We start from the raw sequence: 22,473 nt of genomic DNA on the forward strand, positions 1-22,473 counted from the left end.
GGGATACCCAGCACCGGTTCAGATAATCGTCACTGCGATTTTCTGGAAATAAAATGTGCTTTGACAATATTTGGCAGAAGTCCCTAATATTCTTAGAGCAATATTATTTCTTAAAATAACACCTATTATAAATGTTATAAATATGCTGAAAAGTAAAAATTCCACAATAATATTTAGGAAAACGCAGTTAAAACACAAAATAGATGGCAGCGACTTTATTTGTACTAACATTGAATGTATAGACTCACAGTCACTGAACATGTAATCAACTAAATGTCATAACATTTTTTATAAAAAAAAGACACCCGTATACTATTTTGCAAATCGATAATAATTCACTACTCCACTTCAGTTACAAAATATGCAGGCCGTCGCGAAACGTGCGGTATTCACACAACGCGTGTTTCTCTATAACGCGGATCCTCCATACAGGAACGCTTTTCGCACAACGGGCAACACGCATCGTTTTATATGCTGAACGTTACAACGCAGAACCCGCACCGTTATGACATGGAACGCGTAGTAATAATGCGGAATGCGCACTGTTAGAACGCATTTTCTGAGTGGTCGATGACAAACTACTTTATTGAGCTGAGCGGTACAGCGTGGAACGATACAGTAATGCAGTGGCGGCGTACCCTCACTTATTTGTCCCACCATCTCCCTGTGTTGGGTGCGTAGTAAATCGTATCTTGCCAAATGTTATGGTTACATTATTAATGGGGAAATTGTTTTCGCATGCGTTTTTCACTTCATGTGGCACTTTTCAGGAACGCATCTACTATGAGTGCATTAATTTAGGACTTTATTGTACAACTTGGGACAAAGTAGAATCTTCTTTGTCCAAAGTTGCTGGTTACACATCTAGCCCGGTTCTCCACTTCATACCTGCTGGTCGCTCCAACTCTGCTTTGTTCAGAAGTCCACCCACACCTCCAGATCCATCAACCACTTGGGGTTGCCTCACTCTTCAAATTCTGCTCCTCCTTCACGCTGCCTCCATTGATGTGAAGGACAGGTTTTGGAATCGAATCTTCGTCTTCACATTTCATGTTCCCTTCTTCACATTTCAAGTTCACTTCCTCACAGTTAGCCTCCAATTCCTCACATTTCACCTTCACTTCTACATATTCCACCTTCACTCCTGGCCACATCTCAAAGCTGGGAGTATCTCCTGTTTCTTGTTTAATAATAGACAGGTTCATTGCAACACTTTGACTTTCACTTGACTTCACATTCCCCTTCTTGTGTATCTTCTCGTGCCTGCTTCGGGCTCCCGACCGGGTAAATGCTTTCCCGCACACAGTACACTTGAAGGGCTTTGTTCCCGTGTGTATTCTCTGATGCTCTTCAAGATGTGACGACCGTATGAACGCTTGCCCGCACGCAGTGCATTTGAAGGGCTTCTCTCCCGTGTGTGTTTTCCGGTGTCTGTGAAGATGTGGCGAATGAGCAAATGCCTTCCAACACACCGGGCACTTGAAGGGCTTCTCGCCCGTGTGCGCCCTCTGATGAATCTGAAGCGTTCCCGACTGTGCAAATGCCTCTCCGCACAGAGTGCACTTGAAGGGCTTCTCTCCAGTGTGTGTTCTTTCGTGATTCTTCATGTTACCAGTTCGATCCGTGCTGTATGGACACTGGCCGCATTGGTACCTCTTAGTACCGGGCTGTGTGACGTTTCTCGACTCCATCTGATTCTGCAGATATACATATTATACACAATTGATATGCATTGTTTACAAAAATACTGTTTATATATACGGGACCCTTTTTGCGAGTATCAAGATGATGAAAAAGAATAGGCTTTACCCTTTGCGCCAGTCGCCTTTTGGTGTTTTTCTCTGGTCTAACACTGGTGATGAGACAAGGCCATGAATGAGGCTGTGTCTTGTGCAGGTCAACCAGTTTCACAGACAATGCAAACATTAATATCAAAACATGATTTTCATGTTTTACCACAAGCATGATGTATGCTTAATGCAGACTTTATGCTTTCCAATAATGAGTGTATTTGATGTTGGAACATTTTAACATCTGTGTTATTTCCAGAAAGGGTAAAGCCTATTCATTACCCATCACACCGGTAAAATTGGCACGTAGTAGCTAATTGTCATATTTTGTTCACGTGACAAACCTTACTAATTGGCTGTGTCGGGGGGTGGTGGGTAAACAACACATTTATATTTACACGATCTAACCCAAAAACCTTTATTATGAATTTTGGTCGTGAAAGCCTACGTGTAAGATCAACTTTTTCTTCCCAAAATCAATTGACCATACGGCAAGTTCTGGCTTAACGCGTGGCATTCACAACGCGTTTTCGGTTCTTCCATTAGGAATACATATTTGCACAACGAGGAATGCGCACCGTTATAACGCTCACCATTATAACGTGGAACGTGCACCGTCATAACACACACCGAATTAATGCTGTCTTTGAGCAGCTCCCAACAAACTACTTTCTTGGGCTGCGTGGCTGAGTGGTAGCGTTACGGTACGTGGAACTCACTCAGTGGCCGCTTATCCTCGGTTACATATCCCACCATCTCACTGTGATGTGCCTGGTACATCGTATCTCGCCAAACAACATTACTTATGGGGAAATTGTTTTTGCTTAATGCGTTTTTCACTTGACGCGGCCCTTTTCAGGAAAGCATCTACGAGGACTTATCGTATTAGAAGTGTTATTTGAAGTTAATGGTACTCTAAACACCAATATAATTTGCTTACATTATTTTCTGGTTACAATACAAGACCACATGCCAATACACCAAATCAAATCCTATCGCGGGTCTGGTTATGTTCTTTAAAATAGCCCCTTTCGGCAAATCTGCGATCTACAAACTCCAAGGCATTACGGTGAAAACTATGGTTTGGTTCACGCTTCGTAATGACACCTATCCGTCCTTTTTAGACTCAGAAAATGTATTTATACTGGAAGAATCCAAAAAGCTATGAAGCTCTTTTTCATAGAAGTCCAGTAATTTTCACAGATGTCCAGTACTTTTGTTTTATATTAACCGACATCAACTCAAACATGAAATGGAAAGTTTTTTTTTTAAACACAATTAATATTTCTACAGTGTTATATAGATATGTATAGAATGGGAAAAATAATGGAGAAAGAAAAATTGCGGGCGGCTGAACCTCACTGTCTTCACTGGAGGCTAGAAAAACCACATGATATGGGACCCACGATCGGCCGCTTGGGAGACAACGATGGAGAATCTCGCGTTTAACCGCGAACGGTGTAGCCACAAGGGGCACACGAATGGCGTACTGTGCCTCAATAAATTTGGCGCGAACGATCACATCCGCGAAAGAAAAACCCGCGATGAGTGAGGGCTTGGTGTGCTACAGAATGCAGCTTTACATTCCTGTCAGTGGATTGTCCGAGATTGTCCGAGAATAGCATCTGAGAATGTTACATTTTTTTTAAAATCAGATTTAAAAACTCGCCTCCGATTCTAGAAAACCTAGTTTATTATTATTATGTTGTCACACGTATGTAGGAACACCTGACAATCACCTATGTGAACTCAGTGATGACACGTAGCAAAATACAATAAACACGCTACCCCACCAAGCAGATACAAAGCAAAGAGACAAAAATATTCCTTGACATTTCAATGATTAGCTAAATGAACAAGTTATAGGAATAGGTTTTACCCTTTTGACTGGCACAAAAACTGACACCTTTATTCAAGGCATCATGTTTGCAATGACCACAACACAAGCAGTCAAAATGCAAACAAAAAAGACAACTCTGATAATAATATGCACTGTCCTTGAATTTGATTGGTCCACACCCGAGACAGCATATTATTATCAGAGTTGTCTTTTTTGTTTGCATTTTGACTGCTTGTGTTGTGGTCATTGCAAACATGATGCCTTGAATAAAGGTGTCAGTTTTTGTGCCAGTTAAAATGGTAAAACCTATTCCTATATCTTGTTTCTGGCAAAGGAGGTCTCATAATGTAAATGAACAAGTCTTGGCGTTTGGAGAGTTGAAACGTTCAGAATGACCACTGCATATTAATATTGTAAACATCATTGTATTAAATTATAACTTTGATGAAAGGATATACCACTACATGACAATGCAGCCCAGGGTCAAAAGATTTTAATATTATTTTGCATGATCTATTAACAATCACTATCATCACAAAATATGGCGAGATCTGGGTTAAGCATGTGAACCTTGATGATAATGAAATTATGGCAGCTCATGTTGAAGTGTTGTGCAAAAGAATAATTCAGAACAAAATATATACAGCAAGCCCTCGCCAACCACGGGGGTTAGGTTCAAGGAAAAAGCCGCGGTAGGCAAATCCGCGGTTGGTTAAATACAGGGCCTATGGGGAAGAGGGGGTAAGGGGAACCACGACCGTGGTCAGACTCATCATATCTCAACTAACTTGTCTGTTTTTATTAACTAAACACCAAATAATATACAGTACATCACACAATAACATAGAGTGCGGTCGTGTTGCTACAATTCTCTTCGCATTTACACTGACCTCTGCTGTTGTAACTTCTTCTAATGCGAAACTAATTATTTTTAAAACTAGCTTAGCTCTAATCTCAGAAAAAATCAGACTTAAACGCACCGAACTAGATCAGTTAGACAAGACACTCTACAAATCACACTTATCATTGACGGCAACAATGTCCACATCGGATTGGGAACATGTAGACAATATGACTGCTTCTTCAGCTGCTACTATGTCGACCAAATGTAAGGACAACCTGATTTACAAATTTAACCTCCTCTTCAACAAAAGACCGGACCCACACACCAAAAAGTTAGACGTTAACAAAGTCGTAATTAATCGCAGTAACAGTTCTATTTCCGATGGTCTGAAATCCGTTTTAGCTAAAGGTCTAAACTTTGCAGTCACACCTAAACACATACCAGTTAATGATATAATTGTCCAAGTAGACGTTGCTCTCAGGGGCCTGGGTCACATCGCTGCAGAGGTAGCAAGATCTGAAATCGCTGCAACCCTCAAAAACGCTAAGATGCCAGCTAGCAACCTCAGCAAAGATGAGCGTTTTGAATTATATAAATTAAAAAAGAGGGATGATATTGTAGTCCTCTCAGCTGACAAGGGCAATGCTACTGTCATCATGGATAAAATAGAATACAACAACAAAATTAAATAATTACTCGACGATGGTAGTTATACAAAAATAAAAAGAGATCCCACCAACAGCCTCGTCACACAAACCAACAAAATAATTTCTGATTCAACCGCATTAATTGATCAATCTAAACAGTTTTCGTTGAAACCTTCTGCTGCCAGGCCACCAAGATTATACGGCTTACCAAAAATACATAAAGTAGATACACCCCTTCGTCCCATCGTCTCTACTATCAACTCCCCCACCTACAAACTGGCTCGTTTTTTGTCTGAAATCCTGCGTCCTTTCAATGGAAAAACCACCTCTGCGGTACAAAATTCTACTCACCTGGTATCGACAATCAAGGGTATTTCCCTGTCCCCAGACGACCTGCTTGTCAGTTTTGATGTAGTTTCCTTATTCACCAAGGTTCCTGTACCTGCCACCATCGCAATCATTAAAGACTTGGTTCATCAAGGACTAAACACTGAGGTACCCCCCCTGGTGAGACACTGTTTAACCAATACATACTTCACTTGGGATGGAACTTTCTACAAACAAACTGAGGGCACCCCAATGGGCTCCCCCCTATCTCCGGTTATAGCTAACATTTTCATGGAGAAATTTGAGACTGACGCCATCCAGACTGCCACTCTGCCACCAACCTTATGGAAGAGGTACGTGGATGACACTTTTGTCATCTGGCCACATGGCCGGCCTGCTCTAGACCAATTCTTCGACCACATCAATTCCATACACCCAGCCATCAGATTTACCATGGAAGTCGAAAAAGATGGCAAGCTACCTTTTTTGGATGTCCTAATTAAAAAGAGACCTGATGGTTCAATGAGCCACTCTGTCTACAGGAAAGCTACCCATACGGATGCTTATCTGAAACCGGATTCCCACCACCATCCATCACAGAAGAATTCTCTCATCAAGACTGTATCATAGAGCCCAATGCATATCCGACCAGGAACACATAGGCAGTGAACTCAAGCACGTACACCAAGCTCTTAAGGCTAATGGTTACTCCGACTATACAATCCGCAAAGCTATCACTCAAACCATGAAGAAGGACCCTCTTGAGGAGCCTTTCAAAACCATCACTTTACCCTACATTGCAGGGATCACAAAAAATATCTCCAAAATCTTGAATAAACACAAGATCCAGGTCCGTTTCAACACATTACATAAAATCAGTGATCTGGTTCCGTCTGTAAAAGATGTGATTCCGGACATACAATACCCTGGTGTCTACAAACTAAGTTGCCTCTGTGGTAGTAGTTACATTGAAGAAACCAAACGCCATGTCTCGGACCGCATTCGTGAACACAAAGCAGACCTTAAACACGGCAGGACTAACACCTCGGCCGTGGCAGATCATTGTTATAATTCAGTAGGCTCACATGACATTGACTTTTCCAAGACAGAGGTTCTTTGTAAGCCATCTGGCTACCATGAGGGATTCGTTCATGAGGCTATCCACATATACAAGCACAGAGACAATTTCAACCGAGAAGATAGATTCTGGCTTAGCAATCATTGGAAAGATTTGATAAACCATTTTAGGTCTTAATTGATTGTTCACGCTTGCTTACAGTGGCTTTCAGACAGCATACATTAAAAAAAATTCGTCTCCCCCCTCCTCTTTTCAGAACATAGATGGACTAGTCTTTCTAAATAAACTGCTAAATCGCTGCGCGTGGCGCTAACGTTTTTTATAAATAAATACACCGTTTAAAAATAAATAAATTTACGCAAACCGACACACCTGATGACGACCATTTGTGTTATGGTCGAAACGTCGTGAGAATTTTTATTGTTTTATATATATTTTATTATTTTATTGTTTCCCTTCAACGTGACTTTACCGAAAGAACTAAGAATATGAGTACAATGTATTTACAAACAATGACGCTATGCCCATAAAATATAACGCTAGCCGCTTGCGCGTTACGAGATTCAGTGGTGAAAGGGACCCACTCTGCAACTTGGAATGGGAATGGGTTAAGGGAGCGCAGTTGCGATGCGACGCGGGCTATGTGCTGCCAGAATTACAGTACGGACAGCTGATAAGCTACGCAGCGCCATGGATGGCCACGGGTCGCACTGGTGCATGGAGGAAAACTGTGGCCATGCAACATTTGTAAATGGGTGTTACGGACCCATGCCTACCCGCGGATACTCACATTTCCACGCCGCAGTTGGTAAATTAGTTTCCAAATAATTAACCATGTATGCATGACTCTGTGGTTGGCAAGTCCACGCTTGGTAAGAGATTGCTGTATATATTTTAATTATGATAATTCTCCACGACCAAAAACAATGCCTTCAAGGGTGTAAAACCAGAGCCACGCCCAACAACCTTTGTCTCCCAAGTGGCGATCTTTACATCACACACCAGGTAATCATTTTAAGGCTGGATCAACCTGGGGGGAACCAGGATGAGTTCAGATAACCACCACTGTATCGATCATGAGTGGCAATCGAACTCAGAAAAGCAGGCTCACTAGGAGAAAGGATAAAACATGAACACCCATAGAGGAAGGGAGGCTGTTTTCACACCTAAACACATGTACAACAAAAACACACTGTGGGATAAGCTAGCTTTTATGAGTTTATAGACTTCACAAGGGTAATCAATAACTATTTTTATTTTACCAAACAAGGCCCACTGAGCTATATAGCTTTTTTTCAGAAGTGGCCTGGCTACAATTGATAGTTTAACAAAGTGGCTCATCATGTGATAATGTATAGCAGCCAAATCCTGAAAATGCATGTTTCTAAATGTGGAGGAAAAAACCGGAGGACCTGGAGAAAATCCACGTGACCACAGGAAGACCATGCAAACTCCAAATATACAGGTGTCAGGGTCAGGATCGAACACCGACCTCCTGTATACCAGGTGAGGTAGTTAACATCTCACCACCATGGCTGTGTCACAAAAATAATCTTGAGATTCCCTCCAAAAAGAGGAAGTATGGCAGAATTTACATCAGGCACCAGGATGTCTGGACAGCCAGAACCAGAGATGAACTGCCGCTGACCCGATGGATGCACCACAGGTGTGAAAGTGGGAGGAGCTTCGGGCTTTGATGTGGCCTATGGAATTGATTAAATAAGGTAGAAATTCCAATAAAAACAACATACAGAAATCTTACATATATATGAATGTTGAACTTCTTTCGCACCGTATGTAGACAACTATGCTAATCGGAGGTGCGGTGAAAGGGCAAGAAACTAAACACAAAAAGTAGTTATAAAGAAATGAGTTTTCAATCTAGTTCTAAAAGTGCGTAGCTCCAGTTACTTCCTTAAATCAGAAGGAAGATCGTTCCAGACGGCCACAGAAGCACATCTGAAAGCGCGCGATGCGGTAACCGTCTTTGTTCGATGGCAAGCCAAAAGCCGCTGTGAGGATCACCGGAGTCCACTTGATGGTTTATGCTTCTTGATGACAAAAAAATCAGTCTTGCAATAGCAATGGCTCCGGGTAACCCTTCAGACTAGCTTAAAGAGTCGAGTCTTGCTAAAGCAGACTCCAAAGTGTTCCTGGAAGTAGGCAACAATGCATTGGCGCTGCATTGGCATTGTTGCTTCATTGGCATTGTTGCTGCATTGGCACTCATGCACCGCCCGTACTTCTGGTGTTGTTGGTACACTTGGGCTAAGCCCATCCCCAAACCCTTATAAACAGTTTGCCTTTAGAGGCTGACTACTTTGCCTGATGACGACCGCTTGTGTTGCGATCAAAACATCATGTTTTGTTTTACTTTATTTCTAACTATGTGACTTTACCTTAAGAACCAAAGAGTAGGATACAAATGTTTTTAATAATGTTTACCTTTTGATTAAAAGCTTTCGTGACTGCAGGGATTCATATTCTTGGTTCTTTCGGTAAAGTCACACAGAAAGGAAACAGTAAAATAATAAAAATATAAAATAAAACAGTAAATATCTTTTTATTATTTTATTGTTTCCCTTCTACGTGACTTTACTGAAAGAACCAAGAATATAATGTTTACCTTGTCTATAATTTGCAATCTTATCGTGTTTTTGTATTATTTGTTATTGTAACGTTCTGACCTGCCCCTACTGGACATCTGTAAAAAAAGCTTTAAAGCTCATTGGATTCTTCCAGGATAAATACATATTCTGATTCTGATTATATGGGTCTCTGCGTGTCTGATTGTTAACAATTCCAAGACTTCACATGCAATTTGAATCAAAATAATTAAATGTGGATGCCCTAAAGTCTTTGGAACCACCTAAGTAGTTCCATCTCTTGCCCTCTTTATTCTGCCATCTCTGTCTTCATTTAAACAGACTCTATGATTAACATTGCTAAATATTGATTTAAAGCTTTCGTAACTGCAGTAATTCATATTCTTAGCTCTTTCGGTAAAGTCACGTTTACCGAAAGAGCTAAGAATATAACATCACTAAAGTTTAAGTGTGAATGTAATGTTACAACATAATTGCTGTTCTTAAGTTTGTGTTTGGTAAATTTCTAAATTGCGGAATGCTTTGGTGATGTCTGCCTGCCAAGTTGCCCTTAAAAATGAGCTTCTTAGCTCAATGGGTGTTACTCAGGAAATACACTTCTGATTCTGAGTAGGTCATGACTATTTGCATATGCTGACATAGCCCTGGCTTGCCATGCTAAAGAACTCCAGGACATTAAGAAAACACTCACTGCATATCTATGTTCTCTGGAAGCATATTTCATAAATTGGAGGCTCCGACCAAACTGTGCAAAGACTGTCGCTTCAGCCTTCCACCTGAACAACTCGAAGGCCGGCGGAGAACGTCACGATCAAACACCAAAATACCTCGGCACCATTCTTGACCATATGCCGATCTATCGGCAGAACCTCCAGAATACCGGATCCATAGCCAAGCCAAGGGTGAACCTCATGCAGAAATTGGCAGGCACCACCAGGGGCAGCAGAGCATGCACGCGATGCACTACTTCACTCGCCCTGGTATACCCAACAGTGGAGTACTGCTGCTCAACCTGACTCAGCAGTCATCATACACACCTGGTAGATACCCACCGCAGGGCAGCCATGAGGATCATCTATGGAGCACTGAGACCAACACAGCTTGAGCGGCTTCCTGTACAAGACCACTATGAACCTCCAGACGTCCAGAGGGAAAAATTTTCCGAAAAGAACACTGGCTGTCAGCCAACTAAGTTCACTGACGAAGGAGCTCAAAACCCACCTACGCATGTGTGAAATCTCGCAGCCCCTATTGGAATACACTCCAAACCCTACAAACTTATGACAGCCCTTCCTCTCAATAGGGCACATCCTGGGTGACTGAAAATGTGACCAATTGCAACCTGGTAACTGACCCAATCAGTGAAGTCTCAGGGTTCAACCTACCACAGAAAACTTAGACAACCCTCAACCACTTGAAGACAGGCCAGGGGAGATGTGGCCACTTGCTCCACAAGTGGAACATGAGGAGCAGCCCAAATTGTGGCTGGCCACCCAAGTCAGATAATCGCCCACGTACTGAACTCCTTTAACTCCTGCCCTGAAAGATTCATTCCCGGTGGCATCAGAAGAATTCACTCGACTCGGCCTCACCAGAAGCTGTTGAATGGATTGAAAACCTCATTTTCAAACTAAAACTGCTTCCCCAGCCATACGAAGAAGCTCAATGAGCTTTACTTGGGAAATATTCTGGTTAATTATTCTGAACCTCTATAGCTTCTATTCTGCATAAATTTCGGAATTATTCTCGTTTTTTTATACAACCATAATAGTTTATCTTTTAAAATTCTTCATCCGTTAAACATAATCTTGCATTTGGTGTTGAAAATCGGCAGGAATTTAAATAATTATGCAATTTGTACTTGTATACTTGATTTACTTTTATTTATTTTAGTGACTTAACTACCTTTTCTATACTTTGCCCTTATTGTGTTGCTTTTATTGTTTGTTGTTCATGTAACTTGATGACCCCTCAGTCAAATTTCGATTTAAAGCTTTCGTGACTGCAATGATTAATCTTCTTTGGTTCTTTCGGTAAAGTCACGTGACTTTACCGAAAGAACCAAAGAAGATGACCCCTCAGTCCCTTACTGGACATCTGTGAAGAACTCCATAGCTCAGTGGATTCCTTCTCCTTCAGTTGCTAAATACAGATCCTCATTGAATGCGTTACACGTGAAATAACTGTAGTGTAGTAGCATTTGAAATGAGTTAAGAGTCGGCGATCACTCACCTCGCGGTGATTTTGTGACGATGGCCTCTGATATAGCGGGATGTGCTGTTGCTGCTGTTTCTGTGAAAAAGCAGCTGGGAAACTGCACGCAACACACACATAAATAACTCAGGAAAATAACGTAACAGTTTTACTTTTTAAGAAAACGAAATTTCTAAACTCAAAAGGTTTCACCTTTGACATCTCCTCTGTCAAATACCTAGGGATAAGGTATTATTTATACACCTCCGATTAGCACGCTTGGCTACGTACGGTGCAAAAGAAGTTAAACATACATACAACTAACGTAAAAGATAAGAACCGCTCGCCACCAGGTGGCAATAAAGTCACCACAGAGCCTGTGGCAGGCTAGGTGCACCTTGAAGCCACATGGGTTGATTGATGAGTGAGATGACTGGCAAAAGCACCTACTGTTCCCCCTACTCTGTCAAATTTCTGCATTTCATCCGCCCGGCGCTCCACTAATTGTTGTGAGCATCACTTTTCTGTGTTCCGTTGTTGTTGGAGGGAGACTGCCTCAAACTGCCCAGTAGCGCCACTTACGAACCTCCTCCACAGAGGCCGATTTTGACATCGCTGGTACCAGCCATCGGCAAGTCCACTGAGCTCCATATCCTCCTTCCTGTGACTCATCAGTCTATCTCTTCTCTAGCCTGTGCCATGCCCATTTAGTCCCCTCTATCCAGCCAAACAGTATTTGCTTTCACGTTCACACAGAGCATACACACAACCATTAAACACTACTATATTCACAAATATTATACATACTCATTATACACGTGCACACGAAGCACACTGACACAATATACATGCATGATAGGCATCAAATACACTTCACCCAAACACAATATACATGCACATTAAATACATCACACAGAACACTACACACAACAGCTGCCATTCGCCACTAAGTGGCGGTGATGTCACCACGGCGCTTGTGCCAAGCTATGTGCACTGAGGCCATGTGAAGCGTCGAAGGCCCGCTGGCAGGTCACAGGGCAGACCCAGGTGCCATGGTTTGACTGAGATGACCAGGAGATACACACACTGTTGGGGCACTTGCTGGTACGTGAGTAGCATCACTTATGAAGGTCAGAAAGGCACGCGAGGGTATGGGTGGCCAACATCATGCCCGGCCGCCTTTGACTCCCATGTGGCGATGTTTACACACTGCACCAGGGTACGCACTTACGGCTGAGTCGCGCTAGAAAAAGGCCCAGAACCGGTTCAGATAATCGTCACTGGTGTTGTTGGTGATGGCCCTGAGTGGGACTCAACTCGGGTTTCTCCCGGGTTCGAAGCACCGTGCGCTAACCACTGCGCCACCGCGCCCCCACAATCTCACAAACAGACACACCATGATAAGACGGACAGGAGGCAGTTAAGAGTGAAATAATTCAGTCCTGGCCCCATTGTCCATTCGAGATAATACTATCTCGAACATTTACATCACAGAGCAACAGGGCAGTAGAATGGCAGTGGAAAAAAAGAGTTATATAGCTCAGTGGGCCTTAACTGATAAAATAAAAAAATATATAGTAAAATGAGCTTCTTAGCTCAATCAACTTTACTCGGGAAACACACTTCCTAACTTATGAACGCAGCTGCAAGATCAAACCCCCCTCTTGCAAAAAAACAGGCAATGCCCTGATGAAAAAGAGACGTATCAAGGCTCTCCTCGGCGACTTAAAGCTATCAGTCAGGCTATGGATAAATTAGACGGAAAAAAATCAGAGAGTATGGATCATTGCATGCACGAAAACTTAAGATTAAGATCTAGATTAAAAAAAAAATCAGTGAAGAGCAGCAGGCCAGCCCTACACGACTAGGCCCCGCGTTGTAACGCGTTCACGTTAACCCAGACTGTTGCTTCTCAATTGATATCCCTACGAAAGAAGCCAGAAGCGAGGCTTTCCACAATAAAAAAAAAACTTCATAGCAACAACAACAATAATAATAATCACAAGCGGTGCCGTGTAAACGTCGCACCTGGGATTGCAGTGGCGAGCAGAACCGCGGCGTTGGCTTCACTTCCGGGGTCTTCTCGTGACGTCACGCGGTGACGCATGGGGAAAGGGGGTCCCTGGTGACGTCAGGAGCCAGGGGGGGGGGAGGGGCGACTAAAGACAAGTTTCGTTTCAAATTTCATTTATTAGGTGCTAGCAGGAAGTACCCGGCTTCGCCCGGGACTTGGATTCACCACACCCGGCCGCCTTTGTCTCTCTAGTGGCGATGTTCACACCACGCCGGTTATTTGTAGTGTAGTGGTTAGCGTGCTGCGCTAGGAACCCGGCGACCCGAGTTCGATTCCCTCTCACGGCCACCAACGGTGATGATTATTTGAACCGGTCCTGGGCCTCCCCTAGGTCTACTCAGCCTCAAACGAGTAACTGGTGTGGTCTGAACATCGCCACTGGGGAGACAAAGGCGGCCGGGTGTGGTGAATCTAAGTACGACCAAACTTGCAGCCATAGCAGGCAGCATGACACTCCCAGTGTATGATGTGTGAGTGAGTCAGTGGTAGTGTGAGTGAGTATGCACCTATGACGGTCACGACACACAAAGGGGTGGATGGGCACCACGCTCGGACGACCGCCGTTGGCTCCCCCCTCCTCTCCAACCTGCTCCCCCCGCCCTCTCCTCTCACCAACACCTCATCTCCTACATCCCACCTCTCACCCCCTCCTCTCCAACCCATCTCTCCTCTCGGTAAAATCACGTAGATAGGTAAAACAAATATTGTTTTTTTTACCTATATACGTGATTCTTTGGTTCTTTTGGTGAAGTCACGTAGATAGAAAAATTATAATAAAGATTAAGTTAATAAAAATAGAACCAGGCTACAGTCTACACTTTATTTTTTCATTCTTATTTTTCTATCTACGTGACTTTACCGAAAGAACCAAAGAATATTAATTCCTGCAGTCACGAAAGCTTTAAGTCACGATTTCTGCCCCTTCCTGGCCAACCCCCCTCCTCTCACCACCCCCCTCCTCTCCCAAATGATCCCCTCCCCTTCCTCTCCTACCCCCTCCCCACCTGTCCCACCTTCTCCCCGCCCCCCTCCTCTCCCACTCCCTCCTATCCCACCACCCCTCCCCTCCCAGCCACCTACTCCTTCCCCCTTTGTGCCCACTGACCGACAGTTTCGAGTTAGAATTGTAGTATGCGATGCGAGACCGAACGGACTAATTTCTCTGTTATGATGTGCCTTTTATTTTTGCTCCGTCTTTATTTGCGTATTCATTTTTAATTTAGCTTGGAAGAAGGGTTTTTATTTGCTTGGGAATAGCCATGTATAGGATTTGGTCTTCAGGTATAAAAAAAATATACAGAACTATGGGATGTAATTAGCATGAATGACCACACATACAATGAAAATAGTGTAGTACTCTGTTGTATATATAGGTGTTATGAAAATTGATGAAAATAATGAAAATAAATGAAATTTGAAATTTGCATAATTTATCCGAAATTATGTTAATCAGTGTGATTATGCGCATAAATTATGCTGATTCCAGAGATAATTGTATTAATTTATGCGAGTGGGCGTGGTTATGATAATGCAGGTCGTTATGGATTATCAGGTCGAGCCTCGGTGACGAGGATTGTGTTATGAATTGGAATAACGCAATTAATCGTATGCAGTGACGCAGGCGTTGTGAGCGTGAATGAGAGAGAGTCGATTCGACTCTGCTCTTTAATTCCGTATTATCGATAAGAATACGATTACTCTCGATTGAACATTACGGATTATGTGTGTTATGGATTATGTGTGGTGATAGTGTGCTTATGATAGGTCCCCAGGATTCAGATCCCATACGCAGAACAATATTATGCAGAATTTCAGGAAGAATCACACACAAACCTTCTGCTTTAATCAATTTTATTTCTAGCTAACTTAAATTTTTGGATAATATGAAAACTCAATCTCGGGATTTTGGAATTTCAACACAGCGTGAACATGATACCATCACGATTACGTTGTTTCACCTCGATAGCGGCACCTGTGGTTAATTCCCGACGCGTAACGCAATCGATCGGTTGTTGAGAGAGAGATTAAAAACATGCGAACTATTCTATCAAAACCTTAACCTTATAATATGCAAACTCGTATTCTTGAATGATTACACAACACGGCACTCGGCCTTTGATTCGTATCCAATCCTTAACACATTCTGATATGCGAAATTATGCTTGAAATCGTCAGCACAGTACCACGGCGATGTTCGTTCATTGATTCATCAACGATTATGCAATTAAAGCGTTCGACTGAAATAATTCTGATTGCCTCATCAACGTAACTCAATGGGTGGCGATGTTTTTCGTTATCAGCTAATAGTTGACGCAGTTATCATGAGTCTTGTATGTTTAATGGGAGGGTTGTTGATTTCTTGCGTTGAGCAAACGCCTAGGTTGATTTCCTTGTCAAAAAAAATGTTTGTTCGTTGTGTAGCGGTGGGGGAGTGAGGAGGGGGAGAGTGTGGGGGGGCATACGAACGACTGCCAGTTTCTGTCCACCGCTGGCTGGATGAGTCAGCATGACGCTCGCCGTCGTCGCGCCGATGGGTGTTGAGTGCAGGACCGCTGCCCTCTCAGCGCTGGTGACGCGAAGTTGCGCACTGTAGCACGCTGGTGGCGCGCGCTCCCTCTCCTTGAAGATGCGCGAACGCGCCCGTGCTGATTCGCTGATAGCAGTTTCTCTCCACTGCTGGCTGAGCTGCTGCACGCTCTTGCTTGGCGTTGCTGGCCACGCTCTTTCTCCTTGAAGATGCGCGAACGCGCCCGTGCTGATTCGCTGACAGCAGTTTCCTCCACTGCTGGATGAGCTACGCCGGCGCGCGCTCTTTCCGCTGCTGTAGTATCTGACGCTGCGCTCGCGAGCGACAGGTCAAGTTTTTCTTCTGCTGAGTGAGCCGAGTCGCACGCGCTCTCTTTGTTGAGGTTGTTGGCGGCTCTCTGACAGCAGGTTTCCTCCACTGCTGTATGACTCACTTTTGTTGATACATCGCGACTCAGCGATCCTCGCTACTCAGCGAGGCTCGGAGCCAGCCGCTCCATGCGACTGCTCGTCCTGTGGACGTCTTGACTCGCTGATCTGTCTTGACTCTTGACTTAACTTCACTGACTTTTGAAAATGCGGCCGACCGTTATATTCAAAGACAATTCTCTCTGCGCAGTGGAAAAGGGGGGGCGGGGTCTGTGTGTGTGAGTTCGTGTGTGTGTGTACAGATGGCTCCTGCGATAACGATCTGTTTGCCCTGGCGTGAAATTCCTCTCTCGCGCTCTTCGGGAGAGACAAAGGTGGTCGGGGTTGCTTGGGATATTGTTTAAACTCTTTCGTAAGTTTGCCCGTTCGCCTCATTCCTTCTCGATAACCTTTGATGTGACTCGGTATTCCTGCTCCAAGCTTTGTTTTAACAGTAAAAGTATTAAAGGTGAAAATCATTTGATAGCGAATTAATTATTGGATAATAATTTACTGATGTATCTGGTGGCCTGGTCTTAATTGGAGTGAGCGCGAGGACCGCTAACTTTAGCTTATTCTTGTTATTACATTTTAATTTTGAACCGTTGTTTTAATGACAGAGGAAAATATATATATGGTTTAACCCGTGGGCGTCCTCGTTTCTGGCTTGCGATGGGCTTCCCTCTGCGTGACCTCCCTTAGGGCACATCAAACTCTTGTTCATCTGGAGATCTTCGCAGATAGCTGCTAACATCCTCGCCTCGAGAGTTTTATTATTTCTTTATTTTTTTAATGGTCTGTTTATGACCGACATCTGGTTTTTCGTGTTTCTGGCTTACGGGTTTTATTCATTATTAAAAAAATATATATTGTTTGTCACGAAAGAAAGGAAAAAGAAATCTATGTGTATGCATCCGTAAATATTCTTATGGATATTAATTGTGGAAAAAGGGCCGTATACAACAACTCCCCGAGTGTTATTGAGATTAGGAACGGTGGTCAATACCCTGTATATAATGTCCACGTTGGTTGTTATGCGTTAAAAGTGTTGTCTCCAAGTTGAGTGTGCGCCTCAATTGAACCCACTACACTGCTACTGTAGTACTGCAATAATGTAGTGCTGGTCCTGTAGTACTGTGGTACATGGCGTGCCTTCCTCCTCACTCTTTGTTCCGACAGCTTTGTGTGCGTAGTGTCATCTCACTCCCTAACATTTTCACTCGCCATATCTCTCTCACACACTTTATATTGAAATAAATAACACATAGCACATTTATAGAAATACTACATAAACACAACACATTTGAAAAGAAACATGTAAAACAGTGTCCTGTTGTCAAATAAAACCAATAATAAAATCCCGGGTTGAAACGCCACACCCACCTTTACCGTTATTTGGGAGAAATTACTCCTCCCACTTAACGTGAATTCACTTTACGTGACAATTTTCATGAAAACAGTCCCCTTGTTAAGCAGGGACCAGCTGTGTTTGGTGGTTGAGTGAAATAAAATATATTTTTAAAACCTTTTTTAAAATACGCTTTTATGAAATGTACTAAAAAAATGTAAAATAAATATTTTCTGTTCAAGTACTTTGCATTATTGTTTCATATACTCTTGCTGTAACCGATTCTAAATAAAAGCGTCAGGCGCGCGTACTATTTTTGAGCAAATGTCTGTATTCACTATGGGAAGTAAGTGTTCATATCTTGTTAATGTTGTAATTTGAACGTAAAGGTTTTAAGCCGTTTATTTTTGGGAATTTCTGCATTGAGAATGTAAAGTAACTGTTCATATGTAGTGAATATCTTATTATTGTAACGTACAGTTTTCATGTGTTGATGTTTGTGAATGTCTCGATTGACAATGGCAAGTAACTGGTGATATGTTGGTCATATGTTGTAATGTAAACGTGTATGTTTTTGAGCCGTTTATGTTTGTCAATATGTGTGCATTGACAATGGAAAGTAACTGCTCATATGTTAATATGTTAAAATGTAAACGTTAAGTTTTTAATTCTTTTTATTTTTGTGAATGTGTAGTGGGTAGAAATTGACGAATAAACTTCTTATGAGGCAACACGATATTTATTGTCTTTTCTACAAGGTCCCTAACACAAAGGGTATATCGGTCCCTTTACCCGATACCTGGGGAGGCATGGCCTCCAGACTATACGGGCCCTATCACTGGGTAACCCGCTCCCTATTGTCCTCCGGCTGGGACCTAGGGGAGGCTATCTGACCCAACCGTCCCGGTCCATTGGTCCTGACCACTGGCCTCACTGAGCTCCGGCCCTTAAAAGGACAACGGAGCTTGGGGTCCAGGGTCCTATCCTCCAGGGACCTATTCTCCCCTGACCACTGGCCTCACTAAGCTCCGGCCCCGAGAAGGACATCGGAGCTTGGGGTTCAGGGTCCTATCTTCAGCCCAGGTCTTCATTCTTCAGCTTGCAGATAACCGAGCCAGACCTCTGAGAGGTCTGGCTTATATACTGGTTCATGTCTTGCTCCGCCCTAGCCATGCCTTCCATCTGGAACATTCTGGAAGGTGACATCATCCCCTGGTTCCCCCCTCCCAGGGCCCCGGGGAATGTGTCCCAGGATCCGTTTGCTGGGATTTGTCATTGGCCCCTTTTTGGGCCATGGACATTTGCCTTGGCGTAGTAACGCTTCTACCCCCTATTGACGATAAGGGGCGGCTACCAGCCTGCAGAGTTGTGAGTGACAATCACTCCCCCTCCCCTTCGTAGGCTGCAGCCGTTCCGGCTATGACAATGGAATGCACATAAATAAAAAAACGTGAACATGAACAGAGAACACGTGTGCCACGCAAAAAACGCAACACCAACATCCTCACATAAATACCCCCCCCCCCCCCATACAAATACACACCATATATATATACATGAGGACATTGAGTGGACACGCACCCATGATCAAACACGATGTGGCAACAACAAGCCAGCGGGCAATGAGAAGAAAATTTGAAGGAACCTCCGAGCAATGGAAGGTACGTACCCCCACAGCCATGTAGCAAAAACCGGTATAAGGCAATGAACAACAAGACCGCGTACGTGTGAGGGAAAGTGAACGAGGCCATCATGAAAACCCCCGAGCCTTAGCACGAGTGCATGTCGTTGGGCTGTCATAGGAGACGGGCGGCTTCCTTGGTGGTACGAGCGGTACAGGTGAGTCAGCAGGCGGGACAAGGTGAGTCAGCAGGCATGCCTGGGAAGGCCCGTGACGACTCGGCGTCCACAACGGGCGACGTCGATTTGCATGGCCCCCTCACTCCCGCATCACCTGCAGGAAGGATTACACGACTGCACTGTGGGTTAGGCACCAACGAGGCATCACCCGGCTCGTCGGACACGTCGCACACTCGGCCCCCGTGATGCGTGTGAGTTGCAGGAACGCGCGGCGCAATGAAAGGCTTCAACCGGGAGGGGTGTACAAACCAGTGACGCCTGCCCCATCGGATTTTAATGCACTGGGGCCGGACAACCTCAACAATTTCGACGGGACCCCTCCATGGCTTAAGAAGTTTGGGCGACGTGGAAAAGGGCACTTGGGGACAATGGAGCCAGGCTTTTTCTCCCATTGCCCACGCATGTGTGGTCGTCCCGGGGGCACGCAGTCGCAAGTTGGCACGCTGGCGAGAGGCCGAATTCTCAATGACGGCCTCGCGTGCCTCCGTCAGCTTACGTAGGTTAAACCGCAGGTGGTCCGCGAGTTTTGATTTCTGCGATGGCCGGTCTATGTTCAAGCGAACATCGGCAGGGGGGACCACATCCTTGCCATACATTAAGAAAAACGGCGAAAAGCCCGTCGCCACGTGTGGTGCCATCTGGTATGCGACGAAAACCTCAGGGATTTGCAAGTCACAGTTGAGCTGTGATTCATCAACTTGGTGGCACAGCATAGAGGTGAGAGTTCTGTATAGGCGCTCCACCATGCCATCGGTTTGTGGGTGGTAGGGCGAAGTGTGCACCTTCTTTGTGCCCAAAAGGTGGCATACGTCTCGGTGCCTGCGAAATTTCTTCCCTGGTCGGTCAGCAGCCGTTCGGGAGCGCCCTTGTCCAGGACGTAGCCCTGAACAAAGGCGTCCACGATGGCCGCTGCCGACTGGTTGGGGAGAGGCCAGCCATGGGCCAACGGGTAAAATACTCCATCCCAACCAGAAGGTACTTATTACCTCTTGGCGTAGTAGGAAAGGTCCCAAAATGTCCAGGGCCACCAGCTTGTTTACCCGAGATACTGAAATAAGTTGCAAGGGTGGACACACGCTGGCCTTGCCGGCGGTTTCCGGCATGAGTACTGGGTACAGCCCTGCAGGATGTCGGTCACGTCACGCAACATTCCCAGCCAAAAAAAATTGCAGGCGCAGCGTACCGAGGGTTTTGTGGGCGCCCAAATGTAACAACTGTTCGTGAGCCGTCTACACGGCCTTACCCCATAGGGCAAATGGAACAACAATTTTATACTACAATGCATGAGAAGGCCGTGTCGTAAAACAAAGGAAGCAAAGCGACTCTGATGCTTGGCCGGATCTTCGACGCGACAGCGTAAGGCCAGCAAAGACATATCCTCTAACTAGTGGGGACCCCATTCCGCTAGTGTCAACCCCAGCAGGTCATCACAGACCGTCAGGTCGACGGGGTTGTTTAACGGAGCCGGTTCGGAGGGAAGTGCAGCAGCCACTGTCGCGAGGGGCGTGACAAACTCAATCAATGGTGGCTTGCAACAGCCCGACCCCAAGAAACATGCACATTTTTGAACAGGCGGGAGACGAGACAACGCATCGGCGTTAGTGTGGCGGGTGCCTTTATGGTAAGTGACGGTAAAATCGTAGTCCTGGAGGACTTCAAGCCTCCGAGAGAGCTGGCCAGATGGTTGGTCTACCTGCAAAGCATATTGCAATGCGGAGTGGTCGGACCTAACGGTAAAATCCCGACTTACAGGTATGGCCTGTATTGTTGAATAAAGAAAACTATGGCCAGCAACTCACGGCGGGTTACACAGTAGCGTTGCTCAGCAGGAGACAACACTCTGCTACCATAAGCGACGACCCTTTCGACGCCTCCAATATGCTGGGAAAGCACCACGCCAATCCCAGTGTTACTGGCGTCAGTATCAAGTGTGAATGGCTCTGAGAAGTTGGGGTAGGCCAAGGGTGGTACCTTCACGAGGGAATCGCGCAAGGAATCAAACACGGCCTGTTCGACGTCCCCCCAATAAAACTTCACCCCTTTCGATGTCAGGGCATGGAGCGTTTTTGCGATGGCAGCGAAGTCAGCTATGAATCGCCGGTAGTAGGATGCAAATCCAATAAAGCTGCGGACGTCCCCCACAGAAGTGGGAGTCGGCCACGAGCTGACACACCTGGTTTTCTCGTGATCAGTGGAAATTCCTGAGGTCTGACTATATGGCCCAAGTAACAAACAGACTCGCGCAGAAGATGACATTTCTGCGGCTTAAACTTCAAGTTAGCAGTGTGCATTTTCATAAAAACAGCTCGCAGACGCTCAAGGTGTTCGTTGAACATACAGCTAAAGACAATGACGTGATCGAGATAAATGAGGCATGAGTCCCACTGGAGCCCAGTGAGGACAAGCTCCATGAGCCGTTGGAACGTCGCTGGGGCCGAGTGGAGACCCATGGGCAACCTATTAAATTCAAAGAGGTCCTGCGGCGTTCGAAAGGCAGTCTTAGGGTTTGACGCTTCATCGAGGGGACGTTGCCAAAACCGCGACGGAAGGTCCAGCGTGGAGACGTAATGCGCCCCCGTTAGGGCGTCTAATGACTCATCCATACACGGAAGAGGGTAAGCATCGGACACATACAATTTATTCAGACGCCGAAAATCGACACAAAACCTGACACTGCCATCATGCTTCTTGACTAGCACTATGGGAGCACCCCAAGGGCTAGTCGAAGGAGAAATGATGTCTACAGCCAGCATGTCGTCAACTGCCAATTTGACATGCTGTTTCTCCGCTTGGCTGAGCCGAAAAGGGTTTTGCCGGATAGGGGCAGCATCACTGGTATCAATATGGTGATGGAGCAGCTTGGTGGAGCCAATATCAGAAAACTCCCGCAGAAAAGCACGTAATTTTGCTTGCTGTGACCCGGATAAGTCAC

At 44.8% G+C, this 22,473-nt stretch overlaps 1 protein-coding gene and 1 long non-coding RNA gene across 5 annotated transcripts in view; both read right to left on the minus strand.

Moving 5' to 3' along the window:
* Positions 1-200: 200 nt before the first annotated feature.
* On the minus strand, positions 201-12,567 carry LOC116957739 (uncharacterized). The gene is made up of 3 exons (XM_076059158.1): positions 12,557-12,567; positions 11,365-11,446; positions 201-1,697 (listed from the first exon to the last, which is right to left on the minus strand). Exon 3 carries the CDS (start codon positions 1,689-1,691, stop codon positions 945-947), a length of 747 nt encoding a protein of 248 aa, XP_075915273.1. The 5' UTR covers positions 1,692-1,697; positions 11,365-11,446; positions 12,557-12,567; the 3' UTR covers positions 201-944.
* A 4,994-nt stretch (positions 12,568-17,561) lies between these two features.
* Positions 17,562-22,473, minus strand: part of LOC142908447 (uncharacterized) — an 82,127-nt gene continuing 77,215 nt past the window's right edge. For all 4 annotated transcript variants that reach the window (XR_012931779.1, XR_012931781.1, XR_012931782.1 and 1 more), the window contains one exon: positions 17,562-19,635. This is a non-coding gene — a long non-coding RNA (uncharacterized LOC142908447). The remainder of the gene's footprint in view (positions 19,636-22,473) is intronic.

Source organism: Petromyzon marinus, assembly GCF_048934315.1.
Source record: "Petromyzon marinus isolate PM22_M1 ecotype Great Lakes invasive population chromosome 84 unlocalized genomic scaffold, UKy_Petmar_22M1.pri1.0 chr84_unloc.3, whole genome shotgun sequence".
NCBI lineage: Eukaryota > Metazoa > Chordata > Hyperoartia > Petromyzontiformes > Petromyzontidae > Petromyzon > Petromyzon marinus.

Excerpts from the sequence above, each read along its gene's own strand:
- LOC116957739 (XM_076059158.1), bottom strand. The coding sequence starts at position 1,691 with ATGGAGTCGAGAAACGTCACACAGCCCGGTACTAAGAGGTACCAATGC.